The 17,398-nt window shown below is 46.1% G+C and overlaps 1 protein-coding gene across 1 annotated transcript in view; it reads right to left on the bottom strand.

The window, feature by feature from the left end:
* Positions 1 to 17,398, bottom strand: part of LRIG1 (leucine rich repeats and immunoglobulin like domains 1) — a 105,197-nt gene that overhangs the window by 86,825 nt on the left and 974 nt on the right. Inside the window, exon 3 of the mRNA XM_045290123.1 lies at positions 17,350 to 17,397. Within this exon, the coding sequence (XP_045146058.1) occupies positions 17,350 to 17,397 (48 nt within the window). The remainder of the gene's footprint in view (positions 1 to 17,349; position 17,398) is intronic.

Raw genomic sequence — 17,398 nt, 5'->3', positions numbered from 1 at the left:
AGTCAGCATTCAGAATCCTGAAGATGGAATCTAGCCTGCAAGGACTGTCAGCATTCAGAATCCTGAAGACGGAATCTAGCCTACACAGGACAGTCAGCAAAGGTTTCTACAGCCTGGAAGGAAGCCCACATGGTGGCCAGGGCAAGGCGGCCAGGAGAAAGGGGTACACAATGAAGCTGGAGAGGAAGGGGGACAGCTAGTTTTACACAATGGACATTTTGTTCCAATTCACAACTCCCCAAAACCCTTGTGGCTGGAAGGCAAAAGCGAAATAGCTGCCACTCAGTGGAGTCCAATCCGTGGAATCTTCATGATCACCATAATGTTCCAGGTCATTTTTGCAGCTTGACCCACACTGGCCCTCTAGTTCACTAAACTCCGATGGCTGATACCGCCTGTGGAGACAACTGAGAGGTAGACGTGTTCTGCTGTGACGCTGGAGGTTGCCATTCCTGCCCACCACGGGTGAACGTGCAGGGATTTGAAATATCCATGGCAGAGCTCCCAGCATCACAACACACAAGCTAGCCCACTGTAACAATCCGACAAATGGGTGGAGAAAAGTCATTCATCCCTGCCTGCTAAACTCTGTGTCATAGAAACAGATAGTAAAGGACAATCAACCATTTGACATTAAAAGGGCAGCATTCCCCCAAGGACAGAGCTCAGTTAGGAGGAGGAGGGATGGAAACAGGAAACACGGGGAGAAGTGGAATGTTATGGAGATTGCAATTAATGAGATGAAATAAAATGTGCAAAACCTGTTCACAGGATTGATGACCTGGCTCAGTAAACCTTCACCCGATTCACAATAAAAAGTTATCCATAAATAGAACGAGCACGAAAGTTTAAAAGTCAAAACCCTTGCTAAATCCCACCTTTCTTTCTTCCACCACCCCCGCCCCCTGCTGCAGTCCTTGTTTTTAATGTAGGTGCGGGGGAGGGGGGGGGGGTGCTGGTGGTTACAGCACCTAGTGTACTGGGACAAGGACCACGTATCTCACAGTACCGCAAAACTCAAGGCATGCCAGGATTTCAGGCCCAGTATAAACTCCACCCGCAGGCTAAACTGTTTATATGTTCTGGAGTTAAAAATACACTACTCCAGTCAGAGTTAACACCAGGGCCTTATCACCAAGGGCGTTTGTTAGCTAGTTACATGATGACCTGCCCATCTTTTCGCTGTGCCTTGATCTGCAAAGTGTCTTTATGATACATCAATAAGATTATAATAAAGCCACCAAATACACTCGCATTTGAAGAAAACACTTTCCAAACCCAAGAATACTTTAGTGTTTATAAATAGTTTATTCTTTTTGATCCCTGAGCATATAATATCCGCAGTTGCTCCAGAAACCAAAGAAACATGGAGCATGAACACAAACCACAACCCAACAGAAATAATAAACAACAGATGGTGAGACATATGCACATGCTACCACCCCCTTCACCAAAGAGACAAACCCAAAATGGGCTCTCACACACACAGTGGGCAAGCAAGAAGCCCGGTTTACAAGACACCTGCATGGTCCACATGGGGTGCTACCAGTCCCTGGAGAGAGGAAGGACCAGTCACTTTTGCCTGGGGAGCACTTCTGCACTTCTGCACAGCCTTGAAAGGGGGGCCAGGCACAGTCAGAGGGCAGTACTCTCTGCTAGTGTTGCCGGGTAAGCCCGTGGAGAATTCCAACTCTGACAAGTACTAGCTCTGGGGGCGCCCTAGGCAAGTCACTCAACCACTCTGGGCCTCATATAGATATAAGGGGCTAATGCAATACATTGAATTCAATATATAACCATATATTCACTATATCCAGTATAATATATTGAGTTAAGTCAACATACTTGTACAAAAAGGGAATAATGTGCTATCATTGCTGTTATTCTCAGGTACCAGCCAATTTTTATTATTAATATATATCATATCATTCCATAGTTCAATCACATGAAGCAGAATTGTACAATTGCTACCACAATCAGTTTCCAAACATTCTTTTTCTACATGGACTCCTTAAACATTGTCTCCCCTCCACCCCACTACACTACTGAGCCCCCTCTTCCCCCAAAACCCTTAGTCTACTTGCTATTTCTTTAGGTTCATCAATCCTGAGTTTCATATATCAAAAATATGGAAAGACATATAACACAACTTCAAGAGGGTGATCTCCAATGACATGACTGCTCTGAGATACATCCTCATATGGACAAGCCAAAAACCAAACAGAACCATCAATACACACCAAAGATAATTTAGGAAACCAGATCAGGTCCAGCATGCACCGCAGGGGGATCTATTGACAAAAGTTTTAACTGTTCACGTCAGAGTTATATGCCTTTGACTCTTCTATACTCATTTCTCCAAAGCTCTTCTGTTTAGTAACGACTTTCCTCCTATCCCTTAATTGTAGATAGAAGTTCTCCAGAGACTTACTTCCTATGTAGCTCCACAAATGATCTTGGGCTCCCAATGGCAACCATGGCCTTCTGTAGTCCGGGTTCTCACAATGCAGGCTCTGATACTAGTCCCTCCTTTGACTTCAGATTATATAGTTTATCATCTGTCAGGGGCTGCTGCCGATGGACTTCCACGTGGACTTGACATCGCACTTCGAAAGCTGCTTGTACAGGCCAATTCTGATGCTGGTGGACGGAGGACTGCCCCCGAGGGTTTCCAAGGCTGTGACCTTCAGGGAGCAGACACCTAGGTTTCTCCCATGACGTGGCTTGGATTTGAACCGCCACTTTTCAGTTAGGTATTAAGCACTTGATCACGGAATCACCATAAACCAAAAGAAAAACAAAAACGTTCACGGCCATCAAGGTGATTCTGGCTCGTGGGCTGTTTAACTGCTGCTACAGTTTTAGTGCCAGACAGCCAACCTTCCGAGTTCCTGCTGCTATGTGCTGGTCTCTGTCCCACAAATTATAATTTACTTCATTTTTGTCCTCATTAACCATGTTGTTGAAAGTGGACATTGCACTATCCGCATTTGCCTTTTAAGAGGAAACTGAGTCAGAGGGGAGTTAAGTTGCTATAGTCATGGGCTGCCTGGCTCCAGAAACTCTACTCGCTAGGGAACACGGCTGCTTCATATCCTTTAACACTCCCCGAAAAGCACATGTGAGAGGCTTCACAAAGTTCATGGAAAACCAGAATTGAGAGAAAATGCAATTTTCCCATATGCTTTTTGAAGCCCCCCTCCGATGCAGACAGAGGGGAGGCTTTAGGGAGAAGGAGAACACAACATTGCTGCTTTCCCCCCATGGTCCCTGAAGCTGTGCGGCTTCAGGCTTTTCATTAGTAAGCTCGGCCTGAACTTATTTAAAGCAGCTCAAGACAAATGCTCAAACAAATTTAGACTCCCGAGTCACGTGATCTTGACTAGCCGATGTTTACAGTTCTTCTTTCTCTGATGTCATGTGTCTAAATCCAAAGGGGAAGGGTCTCAATAAATAAGTGCGGCTGTCATTATTGCTTCCCATATAAGGGTATGGTATCTCTCCTTCTGCCCAATTATCCTGCCAATTTCACCTCAATCCTTATTTTAAAAAAAACAAAAAAACTCTGACTAGAATTTTCCAACTGCACTGTAACTTTAAGCTTTTCTGTCTCTTCTACATTTAAAAAGAATGCTGTTTCCCAATATATAACTCCCAGATGTAGAGTCCACAGATGATTCATCTCTCAGAACAAGTGTTCTGAGACACCAGCTCCAAATAGAGGAGAAACTTGGAATTCCCTTCTCCTTCAAAGTAATAACTCGTCTAGCTCTCCTCTGCTCAACTGTTTTTTTCAATTATTTCCCCAAATTCTTTTAACAATAACTGCATGGTGTCTGGCACCAACACATCTGATTCTCTGAAGTGGTTCTCAACCAGAGAGTACAAAATCAGGGGGAAGGAAGAAAGATGGGAGGACGGTGCATAAGTTTAGGTCTAGGTCAACTGGTCTCCCGAAAGTCCACTCTGACATATTAAAAAAAAAAATCAGACCCACCACCGGCTACCATGTCTCCCTAAAGGCCCACCTGGTGGGGGCTTCTGCTATGGAGCAAAGTCCTAGAACAGCGGTTCTCAACCTGTGGGTCACGAACCCGGTCACGAACCCTTTGGGGGTTGCCCGATTCATAACAGTAGCAAAATTAGTTATGAAGTAGCAACAAAAATAATTTTATTGTTGGAGGTCACCACTACATGAGGAACTGCATTACAGGGTCGCAGCATTAGGAAGGTGTAGAACCACCGGCCTAGAAGGTACTCACCCAACAGGTGGCTCTTGAAGGGTCAACAGAACCCCAGGTTTAGCCCAACTCCCCAGCACAAGGAAATGGGCCTTTTGCCCTGGTGTCTGAATTCTGTAAACACTTCTGTGTGATTCTGACACCCGACAATTAGCAACACCTACAACTCGGAAGCCATAAATAGCCCCACAGAGCTAAAGAAGATTGCAGAGCAATCAATCAACAAACTAATTACCAAGGGATTTCTTCATACACTACCTTGAGCAATTTCTGCTGCCTACGAGCTGAGATAGAGAGCAAAAGACAGGGCTGTTGAAAAGTGACTTCGCCAAATCGGCTCCAAGGGTCCCGGGAGAGTCTAGATATGAACAACAGTGTCACCAGGACAAAGTGAAGCGAGTGTGTGACCCTGACATGTGAAGGAGAGCCACACCCACTGGCCTACTACGATCTCAAAAAGCACAATGGGAAAGGTCATCTCTGGGAGGACGTTTTCTTAAAAAGTCCAATTTGGGGGGGTCTACTTCCTCTAGTCCTAAAGTAATCCCTAGTTCTTGTTACACTTTTCTTGTCAAGGAGTTCCAAACCACTAATCAGTATCCCCAAGCAATGCTCCAAATTCCAAGCATTTGTCCTGAAGGAAAGGGATAAAGCGAACGGACCAACGGCTCCCCAGTGGGGAAGATGGAAATCAGGACACAGAGTAAGAGCTCAAGAAGACACTGTATCATGAAGAAAATCTTAAGAAGCCGACGAAGATAGGGATCAAAAATCTTTTTTAAGAACAGCCTTCTAGGATCAGGTATCAGGCATCATCAAGACCAAAAATCTTATCGTTGTGAATGAGGGGGAGTGTGGAGTGGAGGCAAAGCCCATCTGTAGGCAAATTGGACATGCCCTTACGGAAGGGTCGCAGGGAGGAGATGCGCCAGTCCATGCAGTGTAGCACTGATGAAACATACAACTTTCCTCTATCTCCTAAATGCTTCCTCCCCCACCACTATCATGATCCCAATTCTACCTTACAAATCTGGGTAGACCAGAGGATGTACACTGCTGGAAACAGGGAATCCAGGACGGATGATCCCTTCCGGACCAGTGAGGCGAGTGGCGATACCAGGAGGGTGGAGGGAAGGTGGGTTGGAAAGGGGGAACCGATTACAAGGATCTACATATAACCCCCTCCCTGGGGGATGGACAACAGAAAAGTTGGTGAAGGTTGACATCGGACAGTGTTAGATATGACAAAATAATTTACAAATTATCAAGGGTTCATAAGGGAGGGGGGAACAGGGAGGGAGGGGAAAAAATGAGCTGATGCCAGGGGCTTAAGAGCAAATGTTTTGAGAATGACGAGGGCAATGAATGTACAAATGTGCTTTACACAGTTGATGTATGTATGGATTGTGATAAGAGTTGTATGAGCCCCTAATAAAATGATTTAAAAGAAAAAAAGAGCAGGCTTCTAAGGACTGAGCTGTACATACCAGGCAGCTGAGTCCGCACCTTGAAAGATACAAATGAAAGGTCTTCCGGTAAAAGGACTTTCTGAAAGCTGCTCTGTCCCGCACCACTTGTGCACAGTGCAGTTATCACTCCGCATAGCCCAGACTCATTCCCGGGTTGCAGGAGAAAAAGGCTGCCGGCACTGGCCTTATGAAAGGCAAGCGATAAGTGACACTTATCTGTGGGAAAAATATACCTTTGGCTTGCTCTTTTGACTTAAATTCTTGAAAAGTTAAGTCAAATATATAGTCCCCTCCAGTTTCCATAGCTTTCTTTAGGCCAGGGGAAATAAGTAACCCATAATCCAAGAGAGTAACACAAAGTGGAATACTTGCTCCCCTCAAACAAACAAAACACTGCCACTGAGTCTATGTCGACTCAGCTACCCTGCAGGACAGGGTCGAACTGCCCCAGTAAGTTTCCCAAAATAGAAGTCTTGACAGGAGCAGAACTCCCCTCGCTATCCTGAGGAGCAGCTGGTGGTTTCGAACTGCAGACCTTGCAGTTACGAGGGCTCTACTGCTCCCTCTCAACAACCCCCAAAGGCTCACAAAGGGTTCCCTTATTGAGACCCTCCAGCAGGCCTGTTGGTCTACTTCCCAAAAGTACTCACTTAAAACCTATGACTCCAACCCAATATGCCTGGGTTGAGCAAGAAGCTGTGGCTGATGGGAGAGGGAGAGGCAGAGGGAGAGGGAGGGTGGGGGCCGGGGGTGGGGGTGGCTGCAGACATGGGAGGTACCAACTACAAAGAGGTAAGAATCCTACATACACTTCAATTTACTAATTCATACTCACCATCCAAAGGATCTACTCCCCGCCTTTGCTTCGGTTGGGAGGAGCCCTTGTGGCATAGTGGTCTGAAACCACCTGTAGCTTGGGGGGGAGGGGGGGAGACAGGTGAAACCACCTGTAGCTTGGGGGGGAGACAGGGCTTTCTACTCCCCGAAAGAGTTACCGTCTTGGTAACTCATGGGGGCTCTTAGAGCTGGGTCTTAGAGGGTCACTATGAGCCGACAGAGTCGATGGCAATAAGTTTGGTTTTGAGATTTTTTTGCTTTGTTTTTTTGCTTCCATTAGGGACTCACACACCTGAAAACAAGGAGTCTTAGAGCATACAGCAGTTTCCTATGCCCTTGGATTCCCCTTTCTGCTACACTCCAACTTCGCATCTTTTAGTTTTATCCTTCTTTGTCCAAGAGAACCCCTGTCTGAAACTTTTAAGAAAAGTTTATCCGTCCAATCTAGAAGGAATAACTTTACAATAGTTCGCATATAATTATGTTCCCTAGTCCGGAAAGTACATAGTATTTGAGGTCAGCCGTCTTTCTTTTCGGGTGGTCCAGAAATGAACGCAACTCAGTCATTTTTAAGCATTCCTTCAAATGGGCTTGTGAAAGAATCAAAATAGCACCAAGAAGAGTTCCAGATTTTCCTCTAAGGCAAAGCACAGCCCGCAATGAGGCCAAAGCTCCCTCCGCCAAGAGTCCTACCCAGACAGAAAATCTGAGAAAACAATTCTGCGGAATTTGGGGCGCGGCAGATCGCCTCTCCTCCAAAGACAGAGGGAACCCCATCCCGTCGTCGGGGCTGTGGCTTGTGTCCATCACTTGGTTGCACCAACAGCCAACTTCCTGGAAGCCACCAACTAGCTCTGTCCAGTTAAGCTCTGAAAGAACTGGGAGCCCATGTGCTAGAAAGCAACACTGACCCAGGGAGATGGAGGCAATTACAGGAACAACAAGAATTTCAATTAAAAATTAAAATCTAGGCATGATGCTGGCATTGTGGGAGAAGGATAGGTTCTCCTAGTGCACAACTAGAAACTAAAATATCATTCCAAATTTCTCAATTTCAAGTTTTTCCCCGAGAAACTTTTCTTAAACGCTTAAGAACATGCCCTCACTTTTCTAACCGCAGTCTCTCGGGTAAGGCAGTATCTAATCATTTTCATATTATAAATTTAATTAAGCTTAATAGCTCCATGGCTGTACCTTGACTGTGCTGGGGCAGCTTTTAAAACCACGAGCACTCCTAATAATCTACATGGAATTCGATTTCCAGAAGCAGAAGAGGGAAATCACTCTATAAACCACCATGGAGTGAATGAGGCGCGGAGGAGGCAAGGGATTCTCTCTGGCTGCCTAATTCTGCTGACAGGAATTGTGTTTGAAAAGGGCCTCCTCGCCAACAAAGTTACAGGCTACGGAGAAAGTAAACAATGGCGTTTTAGAAAACAAAACAAAACCATTCAGCAGCTACCCAGAGGGAGGGAAAAAAGGATTTTCAAATTTGTGTGAAGTTTAAATAAAGGACAGAGGGTTCCAGAAACCCAGTTTTTTTGCTTTTTGAGGATTTTCTTAGTTGGTTGTCTGGGATTCTATTTAACGCTGCCGCAAGCAGCCACAGCTGGAAGGTCAGCCCCCCTGCCCCCCACCCCACACGCACTCAAAAAAAAAAAAAAGAGTAAACAAGAGTTAATGCAATTCAGGCTGAACTAGACCAAGGGCTAATTATCCCTCAATTAACCAACAATATCTGAGATACCAGTTTTTAAATGATCCATTCCTAATTACAGCTGTTCACTAATGGATTTAATCAACCACCAATCACACAGTAGAAACCTCCAAAGTCAAATGAGGAGAAAGGGTTTTTAACCCTCCAGCCACCGTGGCTCCTAAAACATTTGTCTAGGGTAGATTCTTTCAGAGGTTGTTCCAATTCACATTTCTTAAAACCACCTGATAGCTTTACAAATGAAATTCTATGCCTTAGATTTGCTTTTAAAAAAGAAAAAACACAAAAGAGGGAAAGTACATGGGACAGATATCCAATATAACTGGTCAACATCTAATGATTAAAGTTGGGTGGCAGGTAGGTGGGTTAGGTCATTATGATTCTGTTCACTTGCATTGCAGACATCTGCTCTCTCCATAACAGAAGGGAAGACAAAACACCTGTGCTAGGTTAAAAGCAAAACAAAAAAACACGCGTACAATCAGCAAATGCTTACTTATAAAGTCTGGTTGTGAATCAAATACACATTTATCCACTTTTTCATCTTCTGCTCTTCGGCTCACAAGAAAAGCAGCCTACAAGGAGGAACGGATCGTAATGATCAACATCTCGACCTCCCCCACCCCCACCCCAGGTGACACCAGAAACGTGGGTGAAGGGAGACAGCGGGCAGTATAAGATATGAAAATAACAACTTATAATTTATCAAGGGTTCATGAGGGTGGGAAGAAAAAATGAGCTGATATCAAGGGCTCAAGTGGTAAGAAAATGGTTTGGAAATAACGATGGCAACATATGTACACATATGCTTGACACAGTGGATGGATGAATTGTTATAAGAACTGCAAGAGCCCCCAATAAAGTGATTTTTTAAAAAGCAGCATCTGGCTACACCTTATTTACTCTCACTAGTTAGTGGCTTTCACTAGGGAGCTGAGGCCTGCTTGTGATTCTCATTATCCAGCCCAAAGATGTGGTCCTAACAGCAGGGGCTCTCCTCTGCAATTCAAAGGTGCTCAATCCTCCTTACAGTCCATCATCACCTAAGTACACTGGTGAGAAAGACTGTTATCACTACACCCTCCCCATGATAAGCAGGAACTGACTGAGGTGGCAAATTACAAATTGGTGGAAGGAGCAAGGCCAGGACGTTGGCAAATGCCACAAAAGGTGTCTTAGGAAATATAGCTGTGAGGGTTTTTGTTGTTTCTCAACTTCCAGCTAATTCTATGTCTGCAGAGAGGAAAAGATTAGAGATCTGTACACCACAAAGGGTTACCTTAATCAACACAAAATCCTTAAAGAGAGACAGGTCGGACTTCCTTTAAGTCCTCTGAAGCCCACCTTTTGCCAAAACAAACCAAAAAAGCAGTGATTGGACGCCTGCATCCTGGTTTAGAAGGAAACCAAGATGTATTAGGAATTGCAGAGATGAACGGATTGGTTGTTCACACAATGCCCTTACCGGTTATGCTAGATTAAATAGTAATAAAGAAGCAAACAATCAAGGCCATTCACTGGGGAGGGACTCGACTACAGGTGCAAAGGCACAGCAAACAGTCAAAGGCTTTTCAGGTCACATCCTAGCAGGATTCCTCAATGTCCCCGAGCTCACTGCCCACATTCCCAACAAAGTACCATGCAATTGCAAACAGTCCCAAATACTAAAAACATAAGGGCTCCCTTTCCCTGAACACACAACCATCACCTCCTCCTCCCTGAAGCATCTGCAAAGAGTAGTGGGTAGAGCCCGGGCTTCAGCTGGCCCTAGTCTGTAACCTAAGCCCTGTGTGGAAGGGCGCACCTGCATTCTTCCAAGCTTTTGACTGAAGGGAACGATTGCAGCTCAGCGGGGCTCAGTTTCAATGAAGCCCTGGGAAATAATCGGATAAAATTATTAATTTAAGAGCCTCTCACTCCTCTGCCTCCTTTCCAGGAGGCCCCTCCCCAAAGGGTAATGCTAAGTAGGCTGGTGTATTTGTACAACTGGGATACATTTATAAACCACCTCAGTAATTTCTGCTAATTGTATAATTTCCTGCAACTGTTCAAAGCGTCCCGCCTGATAAGTCTTGAGAGTCCCCAGGGCATGTGCAGTTTCACTTTACACAAATCACACCAAAAACCTTGTTACCAGAAGGATGCTCGGGGTGTGGGCCCAGTCACCCTCCCTCCCCATCCACAGCAGAAAAGTAAACTTTCCCCAGGAAAGCCTTTGAAGTCTTGCTAAGAGAGATGATGCACATGTTGAGCCACTGGCCATCAGAACGTTTAAATGGTGGTTGGAATCATCCCGCGTTAAGGAACTGAATGAAGCACACAGGTCATCTAACTGGGCCCTGAGAGCAGCTGCTAGAAGATAGAATACAGGGTTCCCCCACTATCCGTAAGTAGAGCTCTCTCTGGAAGCCGCCTATGACCGTGAAGAAGCAATCACCAAAAATTTACACAGGAAAACTTTTGAGCAGTCTTGGGTCCAGAAAAAAAAAGCCAATGAAGTCATACCAAATCACATAAAATCTCAAATATAATTAACATAGTGTCACAGATAAAGTTCACGCCACAGCAGCTAGTGCCAGGATGCTGAGAGCAGTTCCCAGGAAAGGAGTTTGGGAAGCCAGCTGCTCAGGGAGCAAAGAGCTCCAAGAAGACAGTCGCTGACGCTAGCTCAGCTCTGACAGCTTTTTTTTTGTTTTGTAAAAAGGAAAATACTCCTCCGATTTCTTTGGGGGTGAAGACAAGCATCATGTCGACCCCTGTTGCCATAGCAAAGCAGCAGAGAGAACTTCTAAAAAGTGTGTGTGTGTGTGTGTGGGGGTGTCCCTTATTGTAGAGAGTTCACCCCAAATCACACACAGCTGTGCCATGGCAGCCAGTGCCAGGCCTCGAACTAGAAGCAAAGTTCCTCTCTTCGCCCTTACTACGACACATTGAGACGTCTCATTGCCCTTGGTCACCACGGGGTCGATCCCGCTCCTGGCAACCCTCTGTGTGCAGAGCAGATTACGCTGTAGGGTTTTCAGAAGCAGACGGCCAGCCTACCTTCCTCTGCCTCCAAGTGGGCTCAAACCACCGACCTTTGGGCTAGTTGTCCAGCCATAACCATCCACGCCACCCAGGGTCTGCTCTGCATATCCAACAGTCAAAAGGTGATGCTTTTAAAAGCCTCCAATAAATTGATCTTTTAATTATATTTTGTTTTTAAGTGAAGCTTCAGCCTCATCTACTCTTTCTCCCCAATCAATGCCACAAACAAGAGATGGAGACACAGGTGGGAACGACAGCGAGATGGAGACACAGGTGGGAACGACAGCGAGAGGACTCGGGCAAAGGATGTGATGGGCGGGAAGCGGAGAAAAGAAATATCATTCTTAAAAATGGAATGGGCGACTGGGTTCATTACTTGTTTGAGAAGACCTGAACAAAAATGGGACTCTGCTAAACACATGTAAAGTATTACAGTATATAAAATCTAATAAAACACAGAAAGCCTAAAGCCTTTGCAAAAGTGAAGCTTCAGAGATACAACCCCATGCACCCCCAACCCCCAAATGTAAAAATGAAAAACAAACCCTGGGCACCCATTGGCAACGTCAAATTAGCTCATTCACAAGCTACCTTTTTCCTGCATCTGGATTCAACCAGTCATGGTGCCTAGTGGCAATGATCCTGCATCAGGTTCTAAAGCAGAAAAGTTCTCAGCCCCAGTCATGTAAATGGCCAATTAACTGTCTTCTGGGGCTGCAGTTCTATAAAATTCTTGGCGGGGGGGGGGGGGGGAAATAAATAAGTGAATGCAGGTTACAGAGGGTAAACTACTGCGGCGAGGGGAGGACAAGTGTTAGCTTTTTATTGTGAACTGAGTGACATTTACACAAGATTCAACAATTCATACACACTGCTTCATCTCAGTGAGCAATCCTCAGTCACATCCCTCATCATCCCATTTCCTCCGTTTGCTGTTTCCATTCCTCCTCCTCGGCTAACCTCTGCTCTTCAAAGTCTGATTTCTTTGCAGTTTCTTACTTCTTCTCACATTAACTTAAACACCTCAGACACCTCCATTACCTACACACACAAGATCTGAAGCAATGAGGAATGGGGGCTCCATAGGCTTAGGTTTAAGTCATGAAGAAATAATACTAATGGGCTCTAGCCTTCCCATAGACCAGGGGCAGTCAAGATTTTAAAATACTTCCCCCTCCTCTGCCTGGGGATTTGTCCACCACCCCTCCTCCCCCCTCTTGCCTCAAGACAATGCCTTTAGCCTTTGGAACTCCATCCATTATAAACTGCTCGGAATATTAACACAGCCAGAGTCCTGCTTACTTTTAAAAGAACCCCCCCGCCCCCCAGCATTTCAAATTGCAGTCACCCTGGAGAGGGAAGGTCCCCAGTGAGTAAATGTCACCAAGCTCTTTTATAAGGGAAGATGAAAGTTAGGCTTGTTCATGAAACTCACAGTCCTTCAACCTATGGGATAAGTCAGAGGAATCCCTAAGTTTGAAACACAGGAGGAGGAGGGAGAAGAAGAAAAGGCCCGGCACAACCAACATCCTTTATTGCTATAGTAACTTTCACTTCAATGAATCCCTCTGCTAGGCTTCCATCTGTGGGCCTCACTTACAAAATAACCATAGGCTATTTTCAAGAACCTCCTTCCGGCCTTCCGCATCTAACAGATCTTCAAGGCTCTAGCAGGTGCAGAAAACTGGGCCAGGTGCATTGTCGGTCAAACAAAACCCTACTGCTCTCCCCGGAATTCCTGTCCACCCTCAAAGAGAGGATGCTGAAAAGGCTTTGCACCACAGAGACACCTCTGTAGAATGGGGGAAGGCCCTTCTATTGTGAGCATGGTGTCTGAGGGAGAGAAAGGTCAGCCAGAGGCCATCCCCATGTGGTCAGAGAGGGCTAGGCAGGGAACCCAGAGAAAGTAATTAGCCATGGAGGGCAGGCAAGCTCGGCTAAGACAGCCACCAGGAACCAGCCCCCTGGAATGCCAGGACAGGACGCTGAGATCTGGGCCAATGTGGAATTGTCTTCATCTCTCTGGAGATGTGCTCAGGAATCAACGCCATTGATGCACGCAAACTGTCCAAAGTGAGCTCTTGGAAACAAACGTATTTGTGGAAAGGGATGAGCACACTTTTTGCAAAGTGGCCCCTTGCAGGAATATTTCTAACATATCTAAAAAGCAACCGTGGCACTCACTGTTATGCCAATACAGTTATTTTACACTACACCCCACGGGCCTCTGGGCACTTCACATGTTTGCAGTATTCGCAGATCAGTGTTTATGGCCATGACCGCTACACAGTGGGCAGTATACCTTTCCCCTATGATAACCCATTTTATTTGCCAGAGACCTTACTCAAAAAAAGATGAGAGAGCACTGGCAACAGCAAAGTCTTCCGCCATGGGGGGGCGGGAGGGCAGGGGCGCAACAAGGCTAGGCTTCCTACACTTGGTGCAGAATAAAAGGCTCAAGTTCCCTAAAAGTTTGGAGAGCGCTCCCACCTTCCAGGTTTTTCCTCCCACATTTAAAATGCTCCTTTACTTGGAGCAACCCTGGGGCTCCTCCCCACACATCAGATGTCATAGCTCTGGTTTAAACACAACTCCAAACCCACTGCCATCGGGGCCATTCTGACTCTTACTGACTCAATCGGACAGGGTAGAACTGCCCTGTGGGTTTCTCAGACTTTTTAACTCTTGATGGGAGAAGAAAGCCCCGTCTTCCTCCCTTTGAGCAACTGGTGGTTTCGAACTGCTAACCAACTCAGGACAACCCAGAGGACAATCCATTTCTTCACAAACTAAATCTCAGCTTGGATTTGGAAACAATTTGGTCAGCTGCACTTTAAATCTAATTTGCATTAGCAGGATGGGAAGCATTTTTCAAATCCTAAATTCCCAACCCCCTGCACACCTGGGCCTTCCAGCACAGCTGTACAATTTGAAAGACAAAGGCTCTCTTTGCTTCACAACTACAAGGACAACCAGGGTTTGTATTTATTTTCTAATGTAATCAGAAGCCAAGGTTAGAGTTAAGCCGCCCATTTGGTACTGCAACACCTTAGACAAGAAATCCAAATCAATAGCCTCATCTTAATGTGTCTCAGGACCTAGGATAGCCACATTTGCTGTCCTTGGTGAACTAAGTGCATGCCATCTCCCCTCCAAACTGACGGCAAAACTGCCCTGCCTTCCTTACCCACCACAACCCCACACAACTATCCACAAATGTGGCGTCTCGTGTAAATTGTATTTAACACTTTTCACACGGCTTGAAACCCATGCTCTCCAAAATAATTTCAAAAAAAGCAAACATGTGAGTTCTAAGAAACTGAACTTCTAAAGTTCTGGGAAGCTGGAATAAGGCTTGGCAATGCTTGGTGCTATTTATGAATGTGCTGGTTGGACCATGCCAACCTCACCTACGTCATGGGAGGGAGTCTCAGCTTCAGCTCCAAGGGCTCCAACTGCAAGCTATCGTGCTGCATAAATTATCCTCCAGCCACACGGATTAACATGATCTTCCCATCTATCTGCTCCATTCCATGTAGTTCCATCCCTCTTATACAATGTTGCTTTCCTTACACTGGGCCCAGGAGCAACTCCAACATTAGATACACTGTTTACAAAAGTAAAAAAAAAAAAAAAGTCCCATAAAGCCACAGGTCCCCCTGCTATCTCAAACCCACAGCTTGGAATTGTTTGAAGGCGCTGCAGTAAATCTAGTTCATGGGGTTGTAAACGAACTCAAAGCATTTCCTGGACACAATGGACTCAGAGGATATAAGCTTAATGAAATAGGAAGATGTTCTATTACATTATGGACAGAGACTTTCTCCCTTCAAGCCTTATGGAATTATAACCAGGAAAACAAGCTGTATAAACATCCTTTATGTGAAATTCAGAATACAACAGATTAATCTGAGAATCTGACGTGACAGGGGAGAGAAGAATGCTTGATTATTCTCTAATCAGACATAAATAAAATAGCTTCACAAACTTCTTTCATGGGGTACACTACACTTATGCTGCCACATAGGAAGAGGTTTCAAAAAGTTCAGGGGAAAATGGAATTGAAAGATAATGGAATTTTTTCTGCAGAACTTTCTGAAGCCCCATGGTACTAATAAACAGAGGGTAAATCTCATAATCTGTTATCTCAATCAAATCCACCGAAGCTTCTCGCACCCAGAGGGGCACTGATCACGGACTGTGAGAGGAGGCGTAAAGACTGCAGTCTTAAAGGTATTCATGACCATGACCGGTGAAATGTCACTCCTAAGCAACTAAAGTCCAAAAACGGCCAGTGTATTTTGCTCCAAAAATTAAAGGGCAAGGCAGAGCGGATCAAGTGACAATATGAAAGTGCAAATACGAGGTCACCCTGTCCCCTCCCGGCAGTCAGGGCTTCTGTCCTGCGTGCCTTCCCCACAATGCGATTGACACATGGGATCAGCAGTCACTCTTCCAACAGGTGAACACTTGAGAAGTTATTCTCATTCTGCCCATGTGATTTTACTGTTTGGAAAAGAAAAAGAAAAAAACCACCACCCTACATCAAGCGCTTGTAAAGAACGACCCACAATCTCCCAGACTACCTCAATTAAATAGAAAACAACCGAATGCCAATGCTGAAGGGAGGCATGGTGCCTAGCAGATTCTGACTTGGGCTGCTAACCGAAAGATCAGCAGTTCGAACCCACCAGCCAATGTTGCCGGTGTGCTCTCACAAAGATTTATGACCTCGGAAACCCCTCAAAGGGTGACTGTGAGTGGGAATCCACCGGAGCTGAGCCAGAGGACCTTTGCATTAGAAAGGAAAAAGGTTTCTTCTCTTGGTAGCCGGACACCAAGCCCAAGTTTTCTTAGATCAAGCCACAGGTGTTGGTTAACATGTGTCACCAGCTGTTTCTTATTGAAATGGTGAGCACTGTGCCTGAGCTCACTGTGGGGCCTCTTCTAGGCTCTAGGAAAGATAGCCAATTATTCAACTGAAAAGCCACGTCTTTTCTGGAAGGTACTCACAGTTACTTAACAGAGATGCTAATTACTGATAACTAGCCAGGATTTGACTCATGGCTCAGATTTTGAGAAGTAAAAGAAGGTTATTATGTTCTACCATGTTTAGTCTGGTTTGGTTTTTTTTCTCTTGCTAAATCTCCTGTAAGCAGTGCTCCAGTCCTGGAGAGAGACTTAACGTCAACAACGTTCACCGTGCACCAAGGGCCAGGTAAAGACTAAACTGTGACTGTAGAACCCTCTTCAGGTGAAACTAACTTGGCTTAAAGCAATCAATCTCTGGCACTCTAATAGCACTACTCCAAAACTCATTTGCACCATTTATAGCGAGGGAACTGTAGAGGGTGGGCCGCGCCCCACCCAACTGTATCCAGCCCAATGGGGCCCAAGGGAGCCGACAGTTAGGGTCTGGTACACCGTTCCCTAAATGCCCACCAGGCGGAAAGGGCAAACTCCCATCAGTCACAGAGAACTCTCAAAACCCCCAAAACGCACATTGTTCCCAGCAAAGCCGCTGTCGTCTGCCTCGGGCAGAGCCAAGTCAGTGCACCCGGGTCACAGAGGACTGACTACACATACACTCTTCCGAAAAGACGGGAGCCAAGAGTCACCTCCATGCATTACCCACTGGACGAGCAAGGATCTCAGCGCCGAAGAGTTGGATTTCAAACGAAGGGGAAGGAAGCTTCACAGATGCGCAAGCCCTCCCACGCATCTGCACAGACTTCCTCGCCCTCACCCTTTTACTTTCACACACTCACACCTCGACATTCTCCTTCGCCTCTGGGGACCCACTGCCCAGCTTCCAGATCACCCCAAACCCCACGCTCGTGGATCTCCGGACCCCCACGACTCTCACCTCCGGACACCCCCCCCCACCGCCAGGCCCGCTCCTCTAGACGCCTACGCACGACTTCGCCTCTCGCGCCCCCACGCAAACCGTCTCCCAACCAGCCAGCATCTAACCTAGCACCCCAGCCGCACCCCCTTCCGGGCTACGAAGTCCCGCCGCGGTCCCCGGGGTGCGGAGGGCGGAAAGGGAGGCACTCACAGGCTCAGCGTCCAGGCGGGCAGGTCTCGGGGAAGCGCCGTCAGCCCGC

Source organism: Echinops telfairi, unplaced genomic scaffold (genome assembly GCF_000313985.2).
Source record: "Echinops telfairi isolate 266 unplaced genomic scaffold, ASM31398v2 ScPeMD7_31;HRSCAF=116, whole genome shotgun sequence".
Taxonomy (NCBI): domain Eukaryota; kingdom Metazoa; phylum Chordata; class Mammalia; order Afrosoricida; family Tenrecidae; genus Echinops; species Echinops telfairi.
This window is presented reverse-complemented; position numbering and strand designations above follow the sequence as displayed.